This window comes from Sebastes fasciatus, chromosome 2 (genome assembly GCF_043250625.1).
Source record: "Sebastes fasciatus isolate fSebFas1 chromosome 2, fSebFas1.pri, whole genome shotgun sequence".
NCBI classification, from domain to species: domain Eukaryota; kingdom Metazoa; phylum Chordata; class Actinopteri; order Perciformes; family Sebastidae; genus Sebastes; species Sebastes fasciatus.
The window spans coordinates 14,667,840-14,687,112 of NC_133796.1; the positions used below are offsets into that span (position 1 = coordinate 14,667,840).

Here is a 19,273-nt window from a genome sequence, read left to right on the forward strand (position 1 = left end):
CACAGCAGTGTCAGCCAGTGGCAGAGCTAACAGGAGGCTGTCTAGCTAATTGCTTGTTGTTGTCATACTCTCTGTTCAGTTAGCACAGCCACTAGGCTGCCAGGGCTCGTCCATGTGCAGCTCTTAGCGCCCAAACAATGAAAGAGAATTGTATTCATGCAAAAATGCAGAAACGGAAAGCTGACCCGATTTTCACTCCCGGTGATGGGAGCTGTAAGGTAATTCAAATTAATTAGCATAATTGGATAGATTGCATCTAGCGTAGTAGTCGGCAGGCACACATTATGGCAGGGCTGCGGAGCGTGAAAATGGCCCGCTCATGCCTGCATCTCTGGTGTACTTTTTAAAGGTCTGCTAACTATGAATGCCCTCTCCCTGTCCTCCTTTTCTCTTCACAGCAATTGATTCTGCAGAGAGGGGACACTTTAGCCTGTGCAGAAATTCAATTTAGGGTTATTACCCCATATCAGTGATGTTCTTGCTAATTTGATTGCGTCCAGTGAAGTATCCTTTTAAAAACAATCGAGGACAGGCTCAACAAAGATTGGTTTCGCCGCAATGCATACATAATGACCGGTCTCCGTTGGCCTGCCTCTGTCTCACCGGCTTCCGGGCTCTTCTTTTCTCACAGTGCGCTCATTGAAACAGAGTGCATTACCCAACAAGCACCTCATGATTATTTCAACAAGTCCTGAAAATGCTGCCTTGTGGGATCGTTAAAAAATTGATACGGTTAATATGCCGAGATTGCAGTTCTGGAGGGGAAGAGGGGCCCGGAGCCATATGTGGGTCTGTTGTGTGCCTAGTGGGCTGTGATGAATGGGTTGAACTGATGCTGATCTGTGCTTGGAAAGCATCACAGCTACTGACTTTGCTGAGAAAGCATCGCAGCAGCAGCTGACACAGGGAGACACCCACCTCCGGGGTGTTGCCTCGGTGACGTGGCGGCGGCGGTGGGGGCAGTGATGTCGGGCACGGGGGCTCTGTCATGGAGACGACGCACAGCTGGCGACAAATTGACCCGTGCTTGACCTCGCATCACTCCTGGTGCATGAAACCATGAATCAGCAAAGGATGTGAACCTGTGAAAGAGCTAAAAAAACATAATTTCATAAGACAGCAGATGGAAAACACCTGCCTCATCAGAAAAAATATCCTCTTTATCTTTCTCATCAGCTCTTCCTGGCTCCTCTGTAATGATGTCTACGTTTGCCATCATGAGAAATTAGCAGCACTCAAGTCAGATCTGACCTCTTGACCCCCCTGCTGCCTTTGCGACGCTTCCTTGTGCCGCTCCTCCCTTTTTTCCATCAACAGCCTCCCGCTCATCAAAGCCTCTCTGTCTCTCAGGCTCGTAAGCCAGAAGCTTGTCCTTATCTGCCCACTGCTCTTCAGCCGGCACCATTATCTGACTGCCGGAGCCCATTAACAGGTTATTGACGGGAAATGAGACGGCATACATCTATGAAGGAAGCAAGACAGGGAGCAGAGATAGGGAGGAAGAAACAGAGCGAGGAAAAAAGAGAGAAAATAGCACAATAGTGAGAGTCCCATCTTGATTTATGACCTTGCTGAAAATAAGCAAGTCAGAGTCCTTGTCTTCCCTATCTGCACATCACCTGTATCTCTCCCTGAGTGAGGGCACTCACACTCCAGGATGAGTTCCTGGAGCAAAAACGGGGAAAGGAAGAGATTATGTTGAGAGCTTAATGTTGAAAGTGACCCCTTTACACCGTAGAAGGCTCTAAGTCTCACTTAATCTCATCCATATTGTGGCTCTTTCACTGAGGGGCCATTTGAAAACCGCTGCTCAAGACACAGACTCTTTTTCCGATTGCTAATTTCGAACCAAATCGTGCTTACTGTGCAGACATTCCCATCGCTCCCTTAATGTTTTCCACATGCTAATTTTTCCCGAATGGGAGTATTATGGACATCTGCCCCTGACTGCATGATATCAAAAAGCTAGCTTTCCCCTCAGACTTTCGCAGGGATTGGTTATATCATAAGAATAATCGGTATGAAAGGGCTCACAGATCCTTTTGAGCAAAAACCCTTTGATGTTCAGGTGGTGCAAAATGTCCAGAGTGAAAATGTGTTGAGCTGCAGTTACGTTCTTCGACAGACGGGGGCAGTGTTGTAAAAGCATATTTCTCCTGCTTGTCTTCTTGCCCGACTAAACCCTGCTGTCATTGCAGTCTGTTAGTATTGCACCTGTTTACTTTGCTGTGTCAATATCGCCCCCTCCAGTGCGAGTGCTTGATTTTCCTCATGTGTGAAATCATATTAATACTTCCTCCCATGACATAGGTTTCAGCAGGGTTTTAGGCTTTAAACATGTGTGCTTAACATGTGTGTTTAACAAATGGCTCCTCTGATAACTCTGTTAACTAGGGGGTGACCCGAATGCTTTCGAAGCTTCGACCGTTGCCATGGTATTCGACCTCCAAATCACTATTTGAATGCTTAATTTTTAATTTTTTTAAATATATAAGTATGTAATAATAATAATGTATAAATCCTGAAATGGACCATGAAATCAGGAATAATCCCACAACATTAATCATTTTTCATATTAAACATGAATTATTATCAGTTATTCGCTGATGGATATCGCTGTTTGTTGTGTGTAGAGGTGCGTGTGTGTAAAGTAGTGCAGCAGCGGCCCTTTCCCGGGCACTGAACCGGGGGAGATGGAGAAAGACAGACAGAAGAACATGTAATCCTGCCGCACCGCGAAGCTTCGAATACCCTCGACCAAAAACCCCAAAAATGGTATTCGGGACAGCCCTTCTGTTCACTGTCACCAATTTCACCTCCATGAGGAGAGGCTGTGAGGTGCCAATCTTTGTGTGCTTGTAGATTGGAGTCAAGTTGGAGTCAAGTTGTGTTGCTTATTGAGCTGGAAGGCCCTGAATTTGGTATTGAGTTGCGTGTTAAAATGTGTGCAACGTGTGCCGTATGGACACCGACATATGAACCACATTTGAAGTAAATAATCTGTGCAGATAGCTGCAGAAATTACTAACTTGAAAATGTCTGCTTGCCTATTTTGTGTGTGTTTGTGTGCTGGCCCGTGTACCTGTGTACTAGCCGCTGTGTATACGTGTGTATTTGTGTATTTGACTGTTGCTGGTCATGCTGATGGGAACCTCTCTGCTCCAGAGCCGCTTTGTAACAGCGTCTCCATTGTAGTGTCAGAGCACCTCGTGTCCAATCCCTCAGACAGTATGTTGCTGTGGAGCTGTCAGGAGTCATACAGGTGTGGAATATCAATGCGTTCCCTAGCCTGTGGGTGTCTGTTTCTGCATGAAATTGTGTATGTGTGTGTGTGTGACTGGATATTATTTGGAGTTTATTGACACTGATATACCACTGATATTGCTTACTTATTAAAGCTAATGCTAACTAATACTTTTAACTGTTTCCTTTTCCAACAAGGCAGAGAGTAAGGCGATCCATTGTAATACATGTCTAATCACTTGTTACTGCTTCTAAACATTGTGGAAAACCATTCCTCTCTAGATGTTAAGTCAATAAACAAACAGCAGAAATGAAATAACCATCATTTAAAAATCTGACTCGCACTCATACAGAACTGATCATTTCTGGCATGAGCATGATTTGTTTTTTGAAATGCAGAGTATTTTTTTCCCCCAGAAGGGATAAGCTGATAGAGTTTTTCAATGATCAACAGTTTGATACAACTCACTACCACTGGAGCATGCCGTGGCTCTAGCTGGGCTCATGTCTAAGGATATAAATTAAGGATGATCAAAAGAATGATTTCAGCCTCTAAGAAAGACACGGTTTTCCCTCAAGTCCTCTCTATTGAATTGGTTTAATTTGAGGATTGCAGGCTTGAAATGTGGCCATAGAAAGTTTTTTTTTTAATGTCAATTAACGGATTCCAAATGTGACCAGTTTTCCCAGTGGAAAAATAGCAACAAATGACCATTAAAACTCTTGCAGCATGATCTGCTTCTCTGCTGTCCATTTGTGTCCTTGGTATGTTACAAACAGTCATATTACTGCCAAAAAGGCAATAGTTGCCCCCAAGCACATCATACTTATTTTTCTTTCTTAAATTGTTGTCAATCTCTGTGTCTATTGGAATTGTTAGTGTGCATTTGCCATGCTGTAAGGAAATATGTGATAATTTGGCACCACTTCTGGAATATCATTGCTGCAGTAGCTCTGTGTGTTTGTCTGAAACAATGTGTGCTTTCACATGCCTAGGTCAGCCATTTGTTGACTCACTTTTTGGGCTGCAGGATAAGAAGTTCAGTGTAAAAAGAGTAAATAGGATGAAGCTCTCTGCACATTCTGCTGTGCAATACGTTTGCCTGCACGCAGGGCACATTTGTGAGTGAGTGACAGGATGAAAGTAAGAGAAGGACAACTTTCCAGTAACTGGTCCACACTTGCCTTTTAGAAAGTCTTACTTTGATGAGTCTGGGATCATTTTGGTTTATTTTTGCAGATTTTCTATGCATTCATTTTTGCCTTTGTTTAGTACCTTTTGAACTTACTACTTACCTAACATGCATGGTTCTGTATCAGCACAATACGTCTGATTTTTTTCAAAGTATAAAGCCGCCAGAAACCCAAAATACAAGAATAATAACACAGGCATCTATAAAAATGTACAAGTAAATGTAAAGTGATTTTATCCCAACTCGTTTCATTGAAAGGCTATCTATGCCTGTCAATACTGAAAATATCCAATAGTTTAAAGTTGAAACAACATGATATATGAATACACATTAGGGCTGTGTATTGGCAAGAATCTGGCGATAAGATGCATATCTTGATACTGGGATTATGATTCAATATACTCTGATATATTGTGAGACTGTAAGCAAGGCGATATATTGTGATTTTTTTTTAAATCTAGTTTTAGACTAAACTGTCACAGTATAAAAAACACTGCCATATACAAAAGAAAGTTTACTTTTGCAATCAGAACAGTCAGATCTGCATTTGCATTTATCACAGTCTCTGTAACGTCCAACATCATAGCATTACTTTTTTTGTAATCTGAGCCACTGTCTGCTACGAATCTTTGCATGTAAACTATTAATCCAAAATTGAGAATGCTTTTGAGAATCGTTTCAGTATCACAAAACATAATATCGCAATACTCATGTGTATCGATATTTTCTCACACCCCTAAAATGTATGTTACTATAAATAAAACATGCTCTGTATATTCACCAATGAATAGACATACTCACTGGAATTCGATTGTTCCCATTAATGTCCCAGTAGGCTTTGCCACAATAGCAGTGGCCTGGAACAAGCATATTTAAATGGCATGTAGCCATTATTGATGTTATTATTATTACAATTTTCTTGCTATGATATGTTAAAAAGTCTGCCGTGAAAAAGGCCTGTTAATAGTCATAGTTTAAGTGTGCTTGTTAAAGAGGCACTGACTTCTAGTCTGTTTGAAATGTACTTTACTTCATGTAGTGACCATATAGCTATTTAGTTCACGCTAAAATTGTAATCCCTTACAGCGCATGTTGTTTCCATAGTAATATACAGAGAATCTGAGGTGCACCACAGCTTTTGATATCCTCTGTTTCGGTTAGATTCAAGTTTGCTTAATTGTAAAATCAACACAGGTATGATTTGTTCTATTTAAGGTGCACATATTTACTGTATTTCAACATGCATATGGGTGCACTCACCTATCTGTATCTGCCAGGATGATGTGAGATATCACTTTATTTACCAACAACCTGGTGCGTCACCCTGCAAGCACCCTCCCTATAAAAGCTGATCCTCCTATTTGCTGTCTGCTTGCATCCCACGCGGTCTGTCTCACACTCAGCCTCTCCATGCTCACCTCATGTGCCTAGCTAGCATCAGTTCACCATACGAGTAACACGGCAGAAGCGAATCCAGCTGCACCCATGCCTCGCACACCTTGATGGGAGGAGGTGTTGATAGTGAGACGAGGTGCTGGGTAGTCTTGAAAGTAGAGTGGAGAGCAGTGTGAAGATCACTTGCAGCCTTTTCTAGCCAGCCCTCTGCCTCGCTGCTAAGCGGGGCCCGTTGCCAGCGCTCGCGAAGGCTGTAATGAGTTTATTTCATGTCGGCTGTGAAAGTGCCCGTCTCTGTCTCGCAGGCACTCAAACAGAGCTGAGGCCCATAAACACAAAGTGCAGTGTGTAAATCCCCACAGCCTGACGTCTCCCAGCCTGCCCTCTATGGCTCCTGAGCATCTCTTTATCGAGAGGGAAAAGGGAGAGGCGAGATCCCCACTTACCCCTCCAGAAGACACCACGGGCCTGGCTACAAGGTGCAGCCCGGCCCCCACGCCAAAGACCACTCGTGTTGTAATCTTTAACCTCAGCTTCTTACACTTGTCTCTTTAGAGAATGCATGTTTTTTCATGTCGAGAGCAGACCTGAGGAGGAGAGGCGATCAAACAGTCGGCTACCGCACAGAGCGTGCTGTTTGGTGTAAACAGCAGCAGATCAAAAAACAGCCAAGTGCGCACTGATTCGCTTTTGGCTCGTGGTATTTCACCTCTGACGAATAGGACATCAGATGTGCGCTTTCCATGACGTCAGCCGGCCTAGCTTGCCCTCCTCTCCTGTCCAATCCCCCGCCCTCGTTGCAATGCAAAAATGCTCCCCTTGAATTCTCTTTCCAAGTGCGGGTCGGTGCCTCTACACAAGGTCCCTGTGTAGAGCTGCGTCCTCCGAGAGGCCTCGGAGCGAGTGGTAGGTCAACGCTTAAAGAAGCAGTGGGTGAAAGAGGAGGAGCGAGGCAGAGATGTGGGAATTAGAAAGGGGAGTTTCTATCTCTCTCTCCTCTCTGACATGGCTTTGGTCCGTGTTGAGGGATTAGTGTGTGAGGCTCCGCCACAGCCTCTTCCTTGGCTTGTTTCCAGATATTATCTTTAAGTGTGAGCTCGACGCCGGCCTCTCTTTCTCTCCGTTTCCCTTCCCCCTTCCTGTATGAACTCAGCGGTGTGAGTCATCCCAGGCTGCTCGGGGAGTGATTTAATTGCTCTCTCTCCTCCTACTTCAACGTGCACGTCTGGGAGAGGGTTGTCACTGACCCTCCAGTCCTACAAAAACCACCAGCGACCTATTCATTACCGCAAAGGTTGGGCCACCTCCAAAGACAGCATAAATACACACTCCAGAAATGTGCTCGGTTATCCCCTATTGATGGCGGCACAATGCCGCCCGCTCCTGCCATGCTTTGCCCTGATAACTGTTCTGTATTGTTTGCGGCGCTGTAGCCCAGCTGAGTGAATGTGGGCACAATACGTGCGATAGAGAGCCCCCAAAGCACCAGAAGAGCTTTTGTAATCACAGTAAAGGGAAAAAAAAAACCCTCTGCTGTTGTCACCATGGGGGTCAGAGAATTGTTGTCTGTGGCTGGCACTTGGTTGGTATGGAGCATTTGATTTGCTCCAGGTCAAAATTGTGTAGCAGCTTTTTCATTCAAAATAAAGTAATACTCATGATTGTTTCCACGGTGCTTCTATTTTTATGCGATACAATATTTGAAGAGGGAAAAAAAACGTGTCTTAAATGTTTTTATACCATAATTATTGAATAGTTTTGATTTAAAATACTCTTTTTCTCACTCTGTAAGGCTTTTCATGAGCAATTTGGGCCCCGACACCCAGGTTTCGATGGGGCATTTGGACAGCAATCTGTGCATCTTTTCGTCCCACATCTCTGCACTTGTGAGGTTAGTCAGTAGGTGGCACTGTTCCTACAGACGAGCGGCTTGTTTGGGGTGTGATGTGGAGAGGCTACCTAGCTGGAATGGCTGAATGTGATTGAAAATAGGTTCTGCTTTGACTTAGCAACACCCATCCATACATGAACCCTCTCAGATGTAAGGCTTGTTTGTTGTTAATAGGGGGGAGTAGTCCGTCAAATCTCCTTCACAGCAAAGTGACTCGACATTGACGCTGGCTGTGTGATAGACAGAGCTCAGAAAGGGGGTGAGGAGGCTAAAATGCCACTGTGATTATAACAATTAGAGAGGCTGAGCATAAAGTGGAGTGTATTGCTCCAGGGGCCGGCTGGCTCTTTTTTCTCCCCTGTGATGCTGATGAGTGTCTCAGTGTTGTATAAGAGCAGACAGGGATCAATGGAGAATGCTGACTGTTGAGAATACTATGGATGTACTCTGGACTGCCTGAGATGGCTACTAATCCAGAATGATTATGCAGTGTACTCTTTGCTCTTGGCCTAGTCTAGACAAACAGTACACACAAGCACGGTGCACACATTACACACACATGCGTACGCACAGATGCACAGGAAAAATCAGCAGCACTCAAGAGTTTTGCTGCAGTTATACTCCCCTCCACCCCCTGCAACATATATATTTTTTTTAAGATTTAACTAACAATTTCACTAAAGCTATACAGATGTTGCTGCTTCCATCGCTGCGTTTCAGCGCACTGAGCCATCGCCAGGAGGCAAAGCCTATAGGAACGCAAACAAAGTCCTAATGCTTACCTCCAGATCCCTCTCGCCTTCATGCCGTCTCACCTGCTCCGTGCTGCCGCGCTGCACAAACAAAAAAGTGGATGTTTCTGAAGCAGTCACAGCATATATTTCAAAATACTGCATTGATTTTTTTTTTTTTTTCAAAGACATTCAAATGTGAGTAGGTGTCAGTCTGTCACATTTGAACACAGCACACTGAATTAATGCTGTGATTCAGTGAATACTGTATGTTTATACTAGACCTGGGCCAAATAGTATTTACTAACACTGTTTGTTGTCTATTTTAGACTACTTAGGTGATTGCAAGAAAGATTTTGGAAGTGTATTTAATATGTTTTACGTGACATTTTCTAACATTCAGCAAAACACTCCCCTCTCTAAGTAGGTAAACACACAATTATTGTTTTATTCAATATTATTCTTTTTGATTAACATCACTCATATATTCCTCCTCCTCTCTTATAGCCGTGTTGGAAGTACACGTCCCGGAGCTGCCAGTGGTGGTGCTGTACGGCAGGGATGCCGCGCTCAACTGCTCCTTCAGCCACGCCAACCCCTTCAACTTGACTGATCTGAGCGTCTTCTGGCAGCTGACAGACACCAAACGCAGTGTACACGCGTACTTCGAGGGACGCGACCAGCTGGTGGACCAGGCCGAGAGATTCGCCAACCGTACCAGCCTGTTCCCCGCCCAGCTGGGCCTGGGCAACGCATCTCTCGTGCTGAGCAGGGTGGTGGTGGCTGATGAAGGCAGCTATACCTGCTTCGTCAGGGTGCAGGACTACGGCAGCGCTGCTCTGATGCTGCAGGTGGCCGGTGAGTCAAGTTGTCCATGACGTGTGTAGGAACAGATGAACATGCACATGGTCACTCATGAGCAGTGGCACACAGAAGGTAGTTACACACATTCAACAAAAAAAAAACATGTCCTAACCAGGGACATACTGGAAATTAGCCTCAGCTAGACACCCTATATAAAGTACATTACATCTGTTGCATTACTTTTCCCTATATAACAACGTTTATCTGTATTGTTCCTGTTAAATAAACTAACAAACATATAGAGTAACTTTAATCAACATTAATATTCACTTCAATTCTCTTTCGCAGTCGATAAGTCATTTTATAAAGCAGAAATGTCACAGAACAGGCAACCTTAAGCTCACAATGTCCTACTACTCAGTGAGATGTCTTTTTTACATTTTTCAAATATTTCTGATATTTTATAGATTGATGATAAATTGAATAATAAAGAATAAATAATTAGTTGCAGCCCTAAATGCATGGATTTCTTCGATTTAAAGGAATACTTCACCCACAAAATTACCATTTGTGTATCAATTACTCACCCAGTGTTACCCTGAATTCTTGAAGAAAACTTTATTTTTTCGTTATTTCGGTGAACGAATAATCAAAGAAATGGAAAAAAAATCTTAATGAATTGAAGTAAAATAAAACTGTATCAAAACAACCATTTACAAACTCTCACACAACTCGTGCAGTATCGTCCGAGCCTCAGTTATCAAGTCGTGTGTTCACCGTGGAGGCAATGGCATGCGAGAAAAACAAAGTTTTCGTCAAGAACTCAAGGTAACAGGTCATTGCATTGCATAGCATAGCACTTCCATAAAGTTTGGGATTTCACAAGAGACCGATTTCTCTTTCAGCCCAGATATCTTTTAGTCTAATCTTAGAGTTTTAGTCCATAGTAGGGGTAATGCCTGAAAAACGCCTGCATCTCCCATGATGCAACCTATTCTTTTGTTAGGCTTCTCCTGCCTGGTAAATGCCCATCTCTTTAAAACTCCACACCCCCAGTTTGTAATGCAGGCTTTCTATAATTTATCTACAAGCCCAAGCATTGGTAAAATCTGATAGCAAGACTCCTCCAGACTCACAGAAGACATTATACAGTGTTTTCACACACACACAGACACTAAGAACTAAACAATTGGAATAGAAATGTTCTTTTAAGGATTCATTCTGTGCAGTATGTTCAATATATTGATTACATAATGGATATGTGCTGTTTCATTGCCTGATGTTTGCGTTGTACTTTCACTTTTTATTGATTGTATTGAAAGTAATTTGACCTCAGCACTTATACACACATATACACTAATAGTATGCAATAAAATGTATTATACAATTACCTCCAGAGAAGGTGATTTATGATAATTTCCTCTCACAAGACGTGAGCAGGTGATAAACAGTTTCCTCAAGGCTGCTGAGCAGTGTTTTTGGTCAATAAGCGCTGATTGTGGTCTGTCATGGTCAATATCTGCTGACTTTGATTATTAGCTGTTGTTCCGGTCAATCAGCCATCACTAACATCTTCTCTGCTGTGTGACTACATCGCTCGCCTTCACAGCTGAGAGCCTTTTATTTATTTATAATGATACTGTGTGCATTTCCTTCCGTCTCCCATTTCTATATCTGTTGTGAGAATTGTCCCCTGTATTCTCCGAGGATGGATGTGCATTAGGCGGTGTTAATGAATAAAATTTTTTTTCTCCTTGGCTGGGGAGATAGAAAACAATGTCTCCAACAGTGACAAATTGGTTCCATTTTATGCATTAGATTTATAGATGCTCTATTTTTAGCCAGCATTTACAGTTAACATTGTAGACTTCCTTCATGCTGTGCTGGGGAGAAAATGAAAGGAGCCCTCCGTGGAAATCTGCCTGTCAGTCAAACGGACAGCTGGGGAAGTTAGTGTGTGCCACGCTAAATCTGCCTTTGTGTTGAGAGAGTCCACTTTTCAAAAAGCAGCTCAGGCAAACTTATTTCATCTCGCCCTCAGCTCCACCCCATTGTTTGCTGTGCAATGATTGGTTCTGGGAATACAGCAGCCTATTTCTCCGCCACCTCTATACTCATGTTTTAGCTCAAGGGATTGGAGAAGCGTGATTTCAGCCGAGGCGGACGATTCACCCCTCACCTCCGCCCCTCCGCGCTCCTTTCCAAGCTATAGGCCGAGTCGTCCCAAATATCTGAGCCTGCCAGTTTTCTCCTAGGCCTTCCCACCTCTGCCTCCAAGCTTGCACCGTATTCCCTTTCTGGGGAGTGCTTTGGGTCTCTAGAGAGAGCGGCGTTGAGAGTGCAGGGATGCAGCATCAGGACGTGCCACAGATGCTGTCTGTGTCTGTGGGATCTTAAGCACTGTGTTATGCTAAGCTCCCTAAATATAATTAAGAATTTAATGGGAATCATGTCAAACAGTTCCCAGGGTGACTCTCACTGCGGAGAATCTAACTAAATTCAGTATGTGTCTGCTGCTCCCTTATCCCCTCTCCATCCTCACCCGCCCTTACCCACCCCATACCCTTTTTTTTCTTCCCCTTCCACTCTTTCTGTGTACTCTTGTCTTGTTTCAGCCCCCTACTCCAAGCCTGTCGTGACTTTGGCGCCTGAATCCAGCCTGCGACCAGGCGACGAGGTGGCCCTGACTTGTGTGGCCTACGGCGGTTATCCCGAAGCAGGCGTGATATGGCAGGATGGGGGCGGGCGCAACCTGACGGACAACATCACCACTTCACTGGTGGCCAACGAGGAAGGGCTGTTCGCTATGACCAGCGTGCTGACGGTTGTGCTGGAGCCCAACAGCACCTACAGCTGCGGACTGATCAATCCACTACTGGGCGAGGAGGGCTACGCCTTCGTCACGATCACAGGTGGGTGTCTTCATCATCTCTCTCTCTCTCTCTCTCTCTCTCTCTATAAATAGCTTCAGTCAACGTTGTCACCTCCACTCTGGTGCAAAGTAAACAAGCTAATATTCACTGGCTTCCTGCGGTGTTAGAATGTTCCCGGCTCAGACTAATCTTGTTTCCAGTCATGCATAAGCAGAGTTTCTTATTAAAGTCTGGTATGCTTTTGTGAATCAATCCATCAGTCAAATTTGATGCTGTGGAGCAACTTTTTCTTTGTCTCTTCTGAGTCTCTTCCGAGTTTCCTGCTAGGAGTAACAGTTCAGCTCCAACGAAATGACTGAGATATAATGAAATGTCCAATTATGGTTCACTAAGCATAACCCATCATTTCGTGTGCATCGTTAAATTACATCAGTGGGTGATCATTTCCCTGAGGATAGTCAAATAGCTATGCATCACCTGTTCCGAAAGGCAATACAGTAATAAAAGATTGTGCTAGATGGAGTGATTGGTCTTTCCCTAGCAGCTGTCTGCAGGAAATATTTGCTAACCAGAAAGTAGATTGATATGTTTGCCTTTCTCTGATAGTTAGATGTGATCTTGAGCTGGGTGTGTGACACTGCCCATGTGAAAGGTCTAATGGTCCCCTCAACCCGCCCACCATCACCACCCTCCGCCCATGTCCCCGTGGCCCCGCTGCTGTACTCTATGTGTTAAGTGCAAGGAGAGTGCCGTGTAAGGTGGGCCAAGGCTGGGTCTCTAATGGGAGCAGCACTGTGTGAAATGGCTCATAAATAAGTAGAGGTAGGCTGAGCCCGCTCTCCGCGCTGGAGCTGGTGCCGGAGCTCGGGCTGTTGAGGCGGAGGTCGAGGCAGAGGTCAGGGAGTGCTGCTCCACTGGGCTGGGAAATGACTGTGCTGTCTGGAAACAGGATGGCCGATTGGCAGGGCAGGCTTGCTGGACGGCTGAGGGAGGGTGGCCTTTCTAACAGTTTGGTTGGCCTCTTTGAAAACAGCACAGATAACCAGTCAGAGGGACCATTGGGGGAGTGGAAAGACATTAAAGACATAGTGAGAATGAAATATGACTGCGAGGTACAGTGGAAAAAGTAGTCGGCGGCTGCTATTACCCTTTGACCTTTGATGCACTACTTCAGGTTTGGTTGAAATAGATCTGATCATTTTATTACCTTTTGATCTCCGTTTTTTTGTCTCCTCTATTTCCCCTCTGCTAATGAAACTCTCATTTTTGGAAAAAATGTTGATTGAGTCATCTGGATTGGTAATTTAAATGTTCATGCATTTTTGTCTTTTTTTCAGGGAAGGTGAGTCAATGTGAATCAGTGACAATTTCATTTCCAATTTTTCCTTTCCTTTTCTTTTCTTCAGTCCCAGAGTTTATAACCTAAATCTATTGGCAGAAATGGAATATCATATTAATAAGTATGGCTTCTTTAGGACTGACCCCCCCCCCCACCTTAGTCGATTAGTTGACGAATCTGTCATTTTGATCGTAGTCGGCTAAGATCTCTTCGATTAGTCATTTTTTATGCTTTCTCATGCTGAATGATTTATTTCCAAGAAACTTATGAGCACATCTCTGGTAAAAACTAAATTTAAAGTAGTGCTTTTGTGTGATTCTTTGTGAAGAAACTCAGATCTGTCGATTGAATCAAATAATCAAATTAGTCGATAAAATCGTATCAGTGTTAGTCGACTAAGGATTTCTTTGGTCGAGGACAGCCCTAGTTTTCTTTAGTGTATAATCACCTGGAAATAAGAATCGTTGTGTTTTCGTTACCTTAGAATGAGCCGTTTATATCTACATAGGGACGGGTCCTCTTCACAGAGCCGGCCACCATGTTTCTACAGTAGCCCAGAAAGGACAAACCAAACACTGGCTCTAGAGAGGACCATTCGTGTTTTCACATTTTCACGTCAGCCACCATAGTTCTCCTACACACTTGGCACACAGGAGAAGTTTCAGTTGGTTGCAGTCTGAAACCTCACCTCTAGATACCACCAAATCCTACGCACTGCACCTTTAAGCCAAACCTTTTAACTTTACAAGTTGGTTCTATGATGGTAGAAATGTTGACATCTTAATCAGTGGCGTGGACAGAAACAGTTAGTTATCTACCAAAGTTAAATCATCTTACTACTAGATAGCTTCACAGTGCAAGACATTGTGTCTTGGTCTTCAGGGATGCAATAATGTCATCATCGTCCAACGTCTCTGTCATCTCTCCTTGGAATAAAAAGTAGCGACAAACAGTTAAGACTACTTGTCAGCAAGGATGATGCCCTGCTGTGCTGTGTGGAGAACAGGCGTTCTACTGTGAACGTCATCATCGCCGGCGTGACAATTGCTCTTAGTTGTTGAATCACTCCAGGGAAAGGACAAACTCTTTGTGAAAGATGGATTGGCAGCATTCTTCTCTTTCCTTTTAATGTCAGTCTTCTACTGTAACCACATACTGTAGTGTGTGTGCTGGGCTTCTGAAGCTTTGCACTGTTTTATTTGGATGGGAAACATTTTGCCTTGCCTTATCAGTCCCTGATTGTGTAGTACGGAATGAATGGTCCTTGATTAGTGCTGACCGGTCAGTGTTTAATAGCAGGAGTTCGAATATAGGGCTATCACCTGGACCGTATCCTTCTACAGATGCAATGGTATTGGGGACTTTGGGTAGCAGGCCAGTAATATAAAATGTCTTTGAGAATGCTTCTGATTTTCTTTGTAGTGCGGAGAACTTCTCTGCGGTCGCCATCTGTACTAGGGGAATTTGTGGACTGTTTTGCATTTACACAAGTGAGCTAGCTTCACCACTGACTTCTTCTTCTTTGAATTGAGAGAGAGATGTAACTTCAGCAGCAGGAAAACTTCAAATGCTTCATTCAGCTGATCAGAAAGACTGGCTGGCGCTATTAAAGAAGTACAGAAGCTGAAGACCAGCTTGGAATTCACCCAAGATCAGTTTTAAGAGATGGAAATTCAATACAGGGAGATTAAAACAAAGAAAGTGATTTGAAAACAACAATGAATTCAAAGCAGGAAATGGATAAGATGTTTACCAAGATGGACTACATAGAAGATCGGTGCAGGAGGACAAACATTTTAATTGATGGGATTGCAGACGAGAGAGGAGAGAACTGGAGTGAATCAGAGATGGCAACCTCAGGAACAAGGTTCATGAGAAATACACCTGGAAACCACTTTGTTTCATGATTCTGAGCTGGCTGTCCAAGGATATGGGTTATATAGAACAGATATGGTGGCTTTCATGTTCAGGAACACATTTCAGTTGTTCTACAGAAAGATATTATGAGGACTGACATTGTACCTTCCATACTGTAAGCCTGTTCTAATTGGTTGTTACAGGACGGCCAGTTCTACTGAGAAGTAGTTGAACTGAATATGTGAAACTCTAGATTTAGTGACAGATGAAAGTAAGGATGCCGGCCTTCTTGGTGACCTGAATATTGATTGGTTTTCTAAAAATGGTCCATTACATAAGATTTATATGGCGGATGTTTTGCAATCTTACCCAGATTGTGACTCATCACCATAGATGGTGTTAATACTTCAACCTGTATTGATCATATATTATGTTTTCACTTACATACGTGATCTGTGTTAAGTGGCAGTGGGATGCAGTGATCATAATTTGATTGCTTTAACAAGAAAGACTGAAATGCCCACATCTGGAGAGTTAGTTAGTATGGCAGGAAAATGAGATACATTTCTTTGAAAAATGTCATGGCTAAATTTGTGAAGTGAGAGGATGAGCATGCTCCACTTAGAAGAAGGTCTATGCAGTGGTGCAACGTGGATTGATGATGAGTTGAGATCTTTAATGCTTCAGGAACACTAGCGATCAATTTGTGGAAGCTAATGGGGATCCGAATAACGACGTGTTGCCCTCAAGCTGAGAGTGTACCCGCTGCTGGTGACATTTGAGTGAAGACTTTATGATACGTATTCATAAATTTCATTCATTCATCCATTATTCCAATGAGGGACACTTGGCACAAAATTGGGCAGCTCAGGCCCACAATTGTCTACGCACCTGTTCAACATACCACAGTTAAAAGAAACAGATACTGGATTGAGCTGCAGTGATCAGTCAATTACTCGGTTAGTAGATCGACAGAATAATCTGCAATATTTTCTTATCATTTTTGTATTTTTTTCAGCAAATAGACCACACATTTTCCATTTCTACCTTCCTAAATATGAGGATTTCATGCTTTTTATTCATTATACATGAAAGTAATCGGAATATCGTTGGATTTTGATCAGTTGTTCAGATGAAACAAGACATTTGAAGATGTCACCTTGGTCTGTGGGAAATGATAATATTACGTTTTCGCTATTTTTTGGGCATTTTATCAAAAAGATAATCGTCGGATTAATTGATGATGAAAGTAATCGCTAGTTGCAGCCGTAATACTGGAGGATCAAATTCAGTATTAAAGCGGCTTTGATTGTCATTTCCTTTAATCAGAGTGTCATGGTCCTGCTGTTCCCCTAACTTAAAAAGAATCAGTCTGAACAGATCCAGGCAAAGAAAGTGGCCAAGAGCAAAATGGACTGTAAAAGACACATCCGGCCAAAAAGCTATTGGAGTTATTGAAGTGTGATGAACTAAAGATTGAAAGAGGGACGGCAACAGGAGCGGATCCACAAATAAACTGGGGGAAAACCCTTAATTACAACAGCAGCGATCATGATTCTCAGCAATTGGGTGTACATGAAAAAGAGCAATTTCTCTGTAGTAGCACCAGCACAGCTTGATGATGATGCCCAAGTTGTTAGTAAACACACAGAAGATTTACAGTATTTTGTGTGCCGCGATACAAGGGGGCTTGTTTGAAATGGAAAATGTATTTGCATTTTGTTTACAACAGCTGGTGTGTGCTTAACAGCTTCTGTAATTAATTTTGACCCAGCAGAACTCTTCTGCTGGAGTAGCAGAGTGTGGAGTGTGCCGAGCTCGAGTTGATATAGGGAACACACTCGCTCGCTGTATACTTTTACAAACACGGCACACCACACCACAGGAAGTGGAGAATCCTATTATAAGAAATCTGCTTAAAATTCTAAATGGACTATGAGAGTGAAAAAAAAAAAACAGAGTAAGAAAGAGAGAGAGATGGGAGGGAGGTAGAGAATGAACAAGCATGTTAAAATTTCACACTCTCCCCAATCTCTGATTGAAAAATTGCAATAGTAATACAAATCTCCCCCAGGCAGAACAGGAGTTTGACAAGGTTAATTTTGAGAAAATGAACCCTTTACACACACTGAGCGGAGCACTATGTGGGCTGGCATGAGCTGCTCTTTGAGAGTCTGTGTTAAGTCATCCATGTTATTCTAACCTCTTTTATAGTCACCACCAATTTAACTACCCCACCAGGCTGTCAATAACATATGCACACACCACATGCACACTATTATCAGGCATCTCGGAGACTGTTATTTTTGTAAACATGCCCTGTGGAGCGCTGGTCAGTTTTTAAGCCGAGCTCTGGAACAGGCCGTGTTTTTGTGTTGCTGGGATATTGATAGATTTTGCAGAGTGCAGCAGGGCTTAGTTGCGGGGAGACCCATAGGAACAGCTGGTATTAATGAACAGTCCAGTGATGGAAAGGAGCAGCTTCGGTCCTCAAATGAACCGTGGCCTGTCTGCTCGCCTGGCCGGCATGCTTGTGGACCAACCCCCCTCCTCCTCCTCCTCCTCCTCCACCTGTCTTGCACTGTCTCACACTCCCAGCCTATTCGGACCACTTTGTTCTACTCAAAAAAGAGTAATGTTTTTGGAGTTTCGGGGGATCAAGAGTCTATATCCTATCATTTTTTGACTGATCCTTTTCTGAATGTAGAGCTTTAGCTGTGTATCCCATCTACTGGAGCTGTGTGTGATTGCGGCAGTGTGTTGTCTGATGGCTGGGTTTCAGGGCCTGTCACCGAACATCCCCCTCCGGCACCACCCCCACTCCGTCTGCTTGCGCTCTCTCGATGAGGATGGCGCCATTTCCCCGGCATCACTCTGCTGGCACAGCATTTACAGTGAACAGCGTGCCGATGGAGATATATAGAGTGGGGAAAGGAAGGAGACAGAGAGATGAGGCAGGGAGATAGAGAGAGGGAGCTATAGGGAGACAGGGTTAGGAGGGGTGAGAAGTGGATGACAGAAAGCAAGATGGAGACGAAAACGTTTGCTGAGCTCAGAGTTGTGGCACTACGGCCTGACAGGCGGGAGATGGACTCGCTGAAGGGGAGGGAGATCGCCCCACATGGTGTGGAAGGCTTTTTCGCTGAATTTTACTATCTGGCTGGCATTCTCCGGCTTTCACTTGGCAACGCAGTGGCTCAGCGCGGTTAGCACTGTTGCTTCACAGAAAGAGGATCCCAGATTTCCTTCCCAGTCCCAGTCCGGTCTGTGTGGCATTGGCTTGCCTTCCCCATGTTTGTGTGGGTTTCCTTCCATCCCTTGGTTTCCCCACACATTCAAATTTCATAGAGTTTATATTTAGTTTGCAGTCCTTATAAGTTTTTTTATACTTTGTCGCCCAGAACACAACATGTTTTGTAAATTAATTTATGGGCAGATGCTATTTGCACCTGAGGCGGAATCGCCAATGTGGCAATTTAAACCCGGATGTATGGCAGAGACAAGCACCCAGGTGTCCGTAGCCAACAATGCTATTTGCCCCAGATCCGGGCACATTACATACTGTATGTGTATATGTACTGTATGTATATTTTTCCTAAACCTAACCAAGTAGTTTTGTTCCCTTAACCTAAACAAACTGTGATTGAAAACCGAAAATAATAAGTCAACTACGAAGTGTAAAACCATTCATCCACCACAACCTAGTACCTTTTCGCCTTTATCTAGACTTTTCACTCTTTATATTAGGGATGCATCGATCCGACTTTTTCAGTCCCGATACCGATACCTGGGCTTTGGGTATCGGCCGATACAGAGTACCGATTTAATAAGCTGTATGCCTCAGTGTGTGGAAGTGACTGGGGTCGTTCTTTTTTATGTGTAAGGAAACATCAGGCTTGACTTAAACATTGCTTTCCTAACTTTTTAATACAAAATATAAAATAAAT

At 43.6% G+C, this 19,273-nt stretch overlaps 1 protein-coding gene and 1 long non-coding RNA gene across 3 annotated transcripts in view; both read left to right on the plus strand.

The window, feature by feature from the left end:
- Positions 1-19,273, plus strand: part of LOC141753017 (uncharacterized) — a 602,052-nt gene that overhangs the window by 287,566 nt on the left and 295,213 nt on the right. The gene's annotated exons all lie outside the window — the stretch shown is intronic.
- cd276 (CD276 molecule) overlaps positions 1-19,273 on the plus strand; it is a 74,634-nt gene that overhangs the window by 10,438 nt on the left and 44,923 nt on the right. For both annotated transcript variants that reach the window (XM_074611279.1, XM_074611271.1), the window contains exons 3-4: positions 8,961-9,311; positions 11,873-12,169. In XM_074611279.1, coding sequence (XP_074467380.1) covers positions 8,961-9,311; positions 11,873-12,169 — 648 coding nt within the window. The remainder of the gene's footprint in view (positions 1-8,960; positions 9,312-11,872; positions 12,170-19,273) is intronic.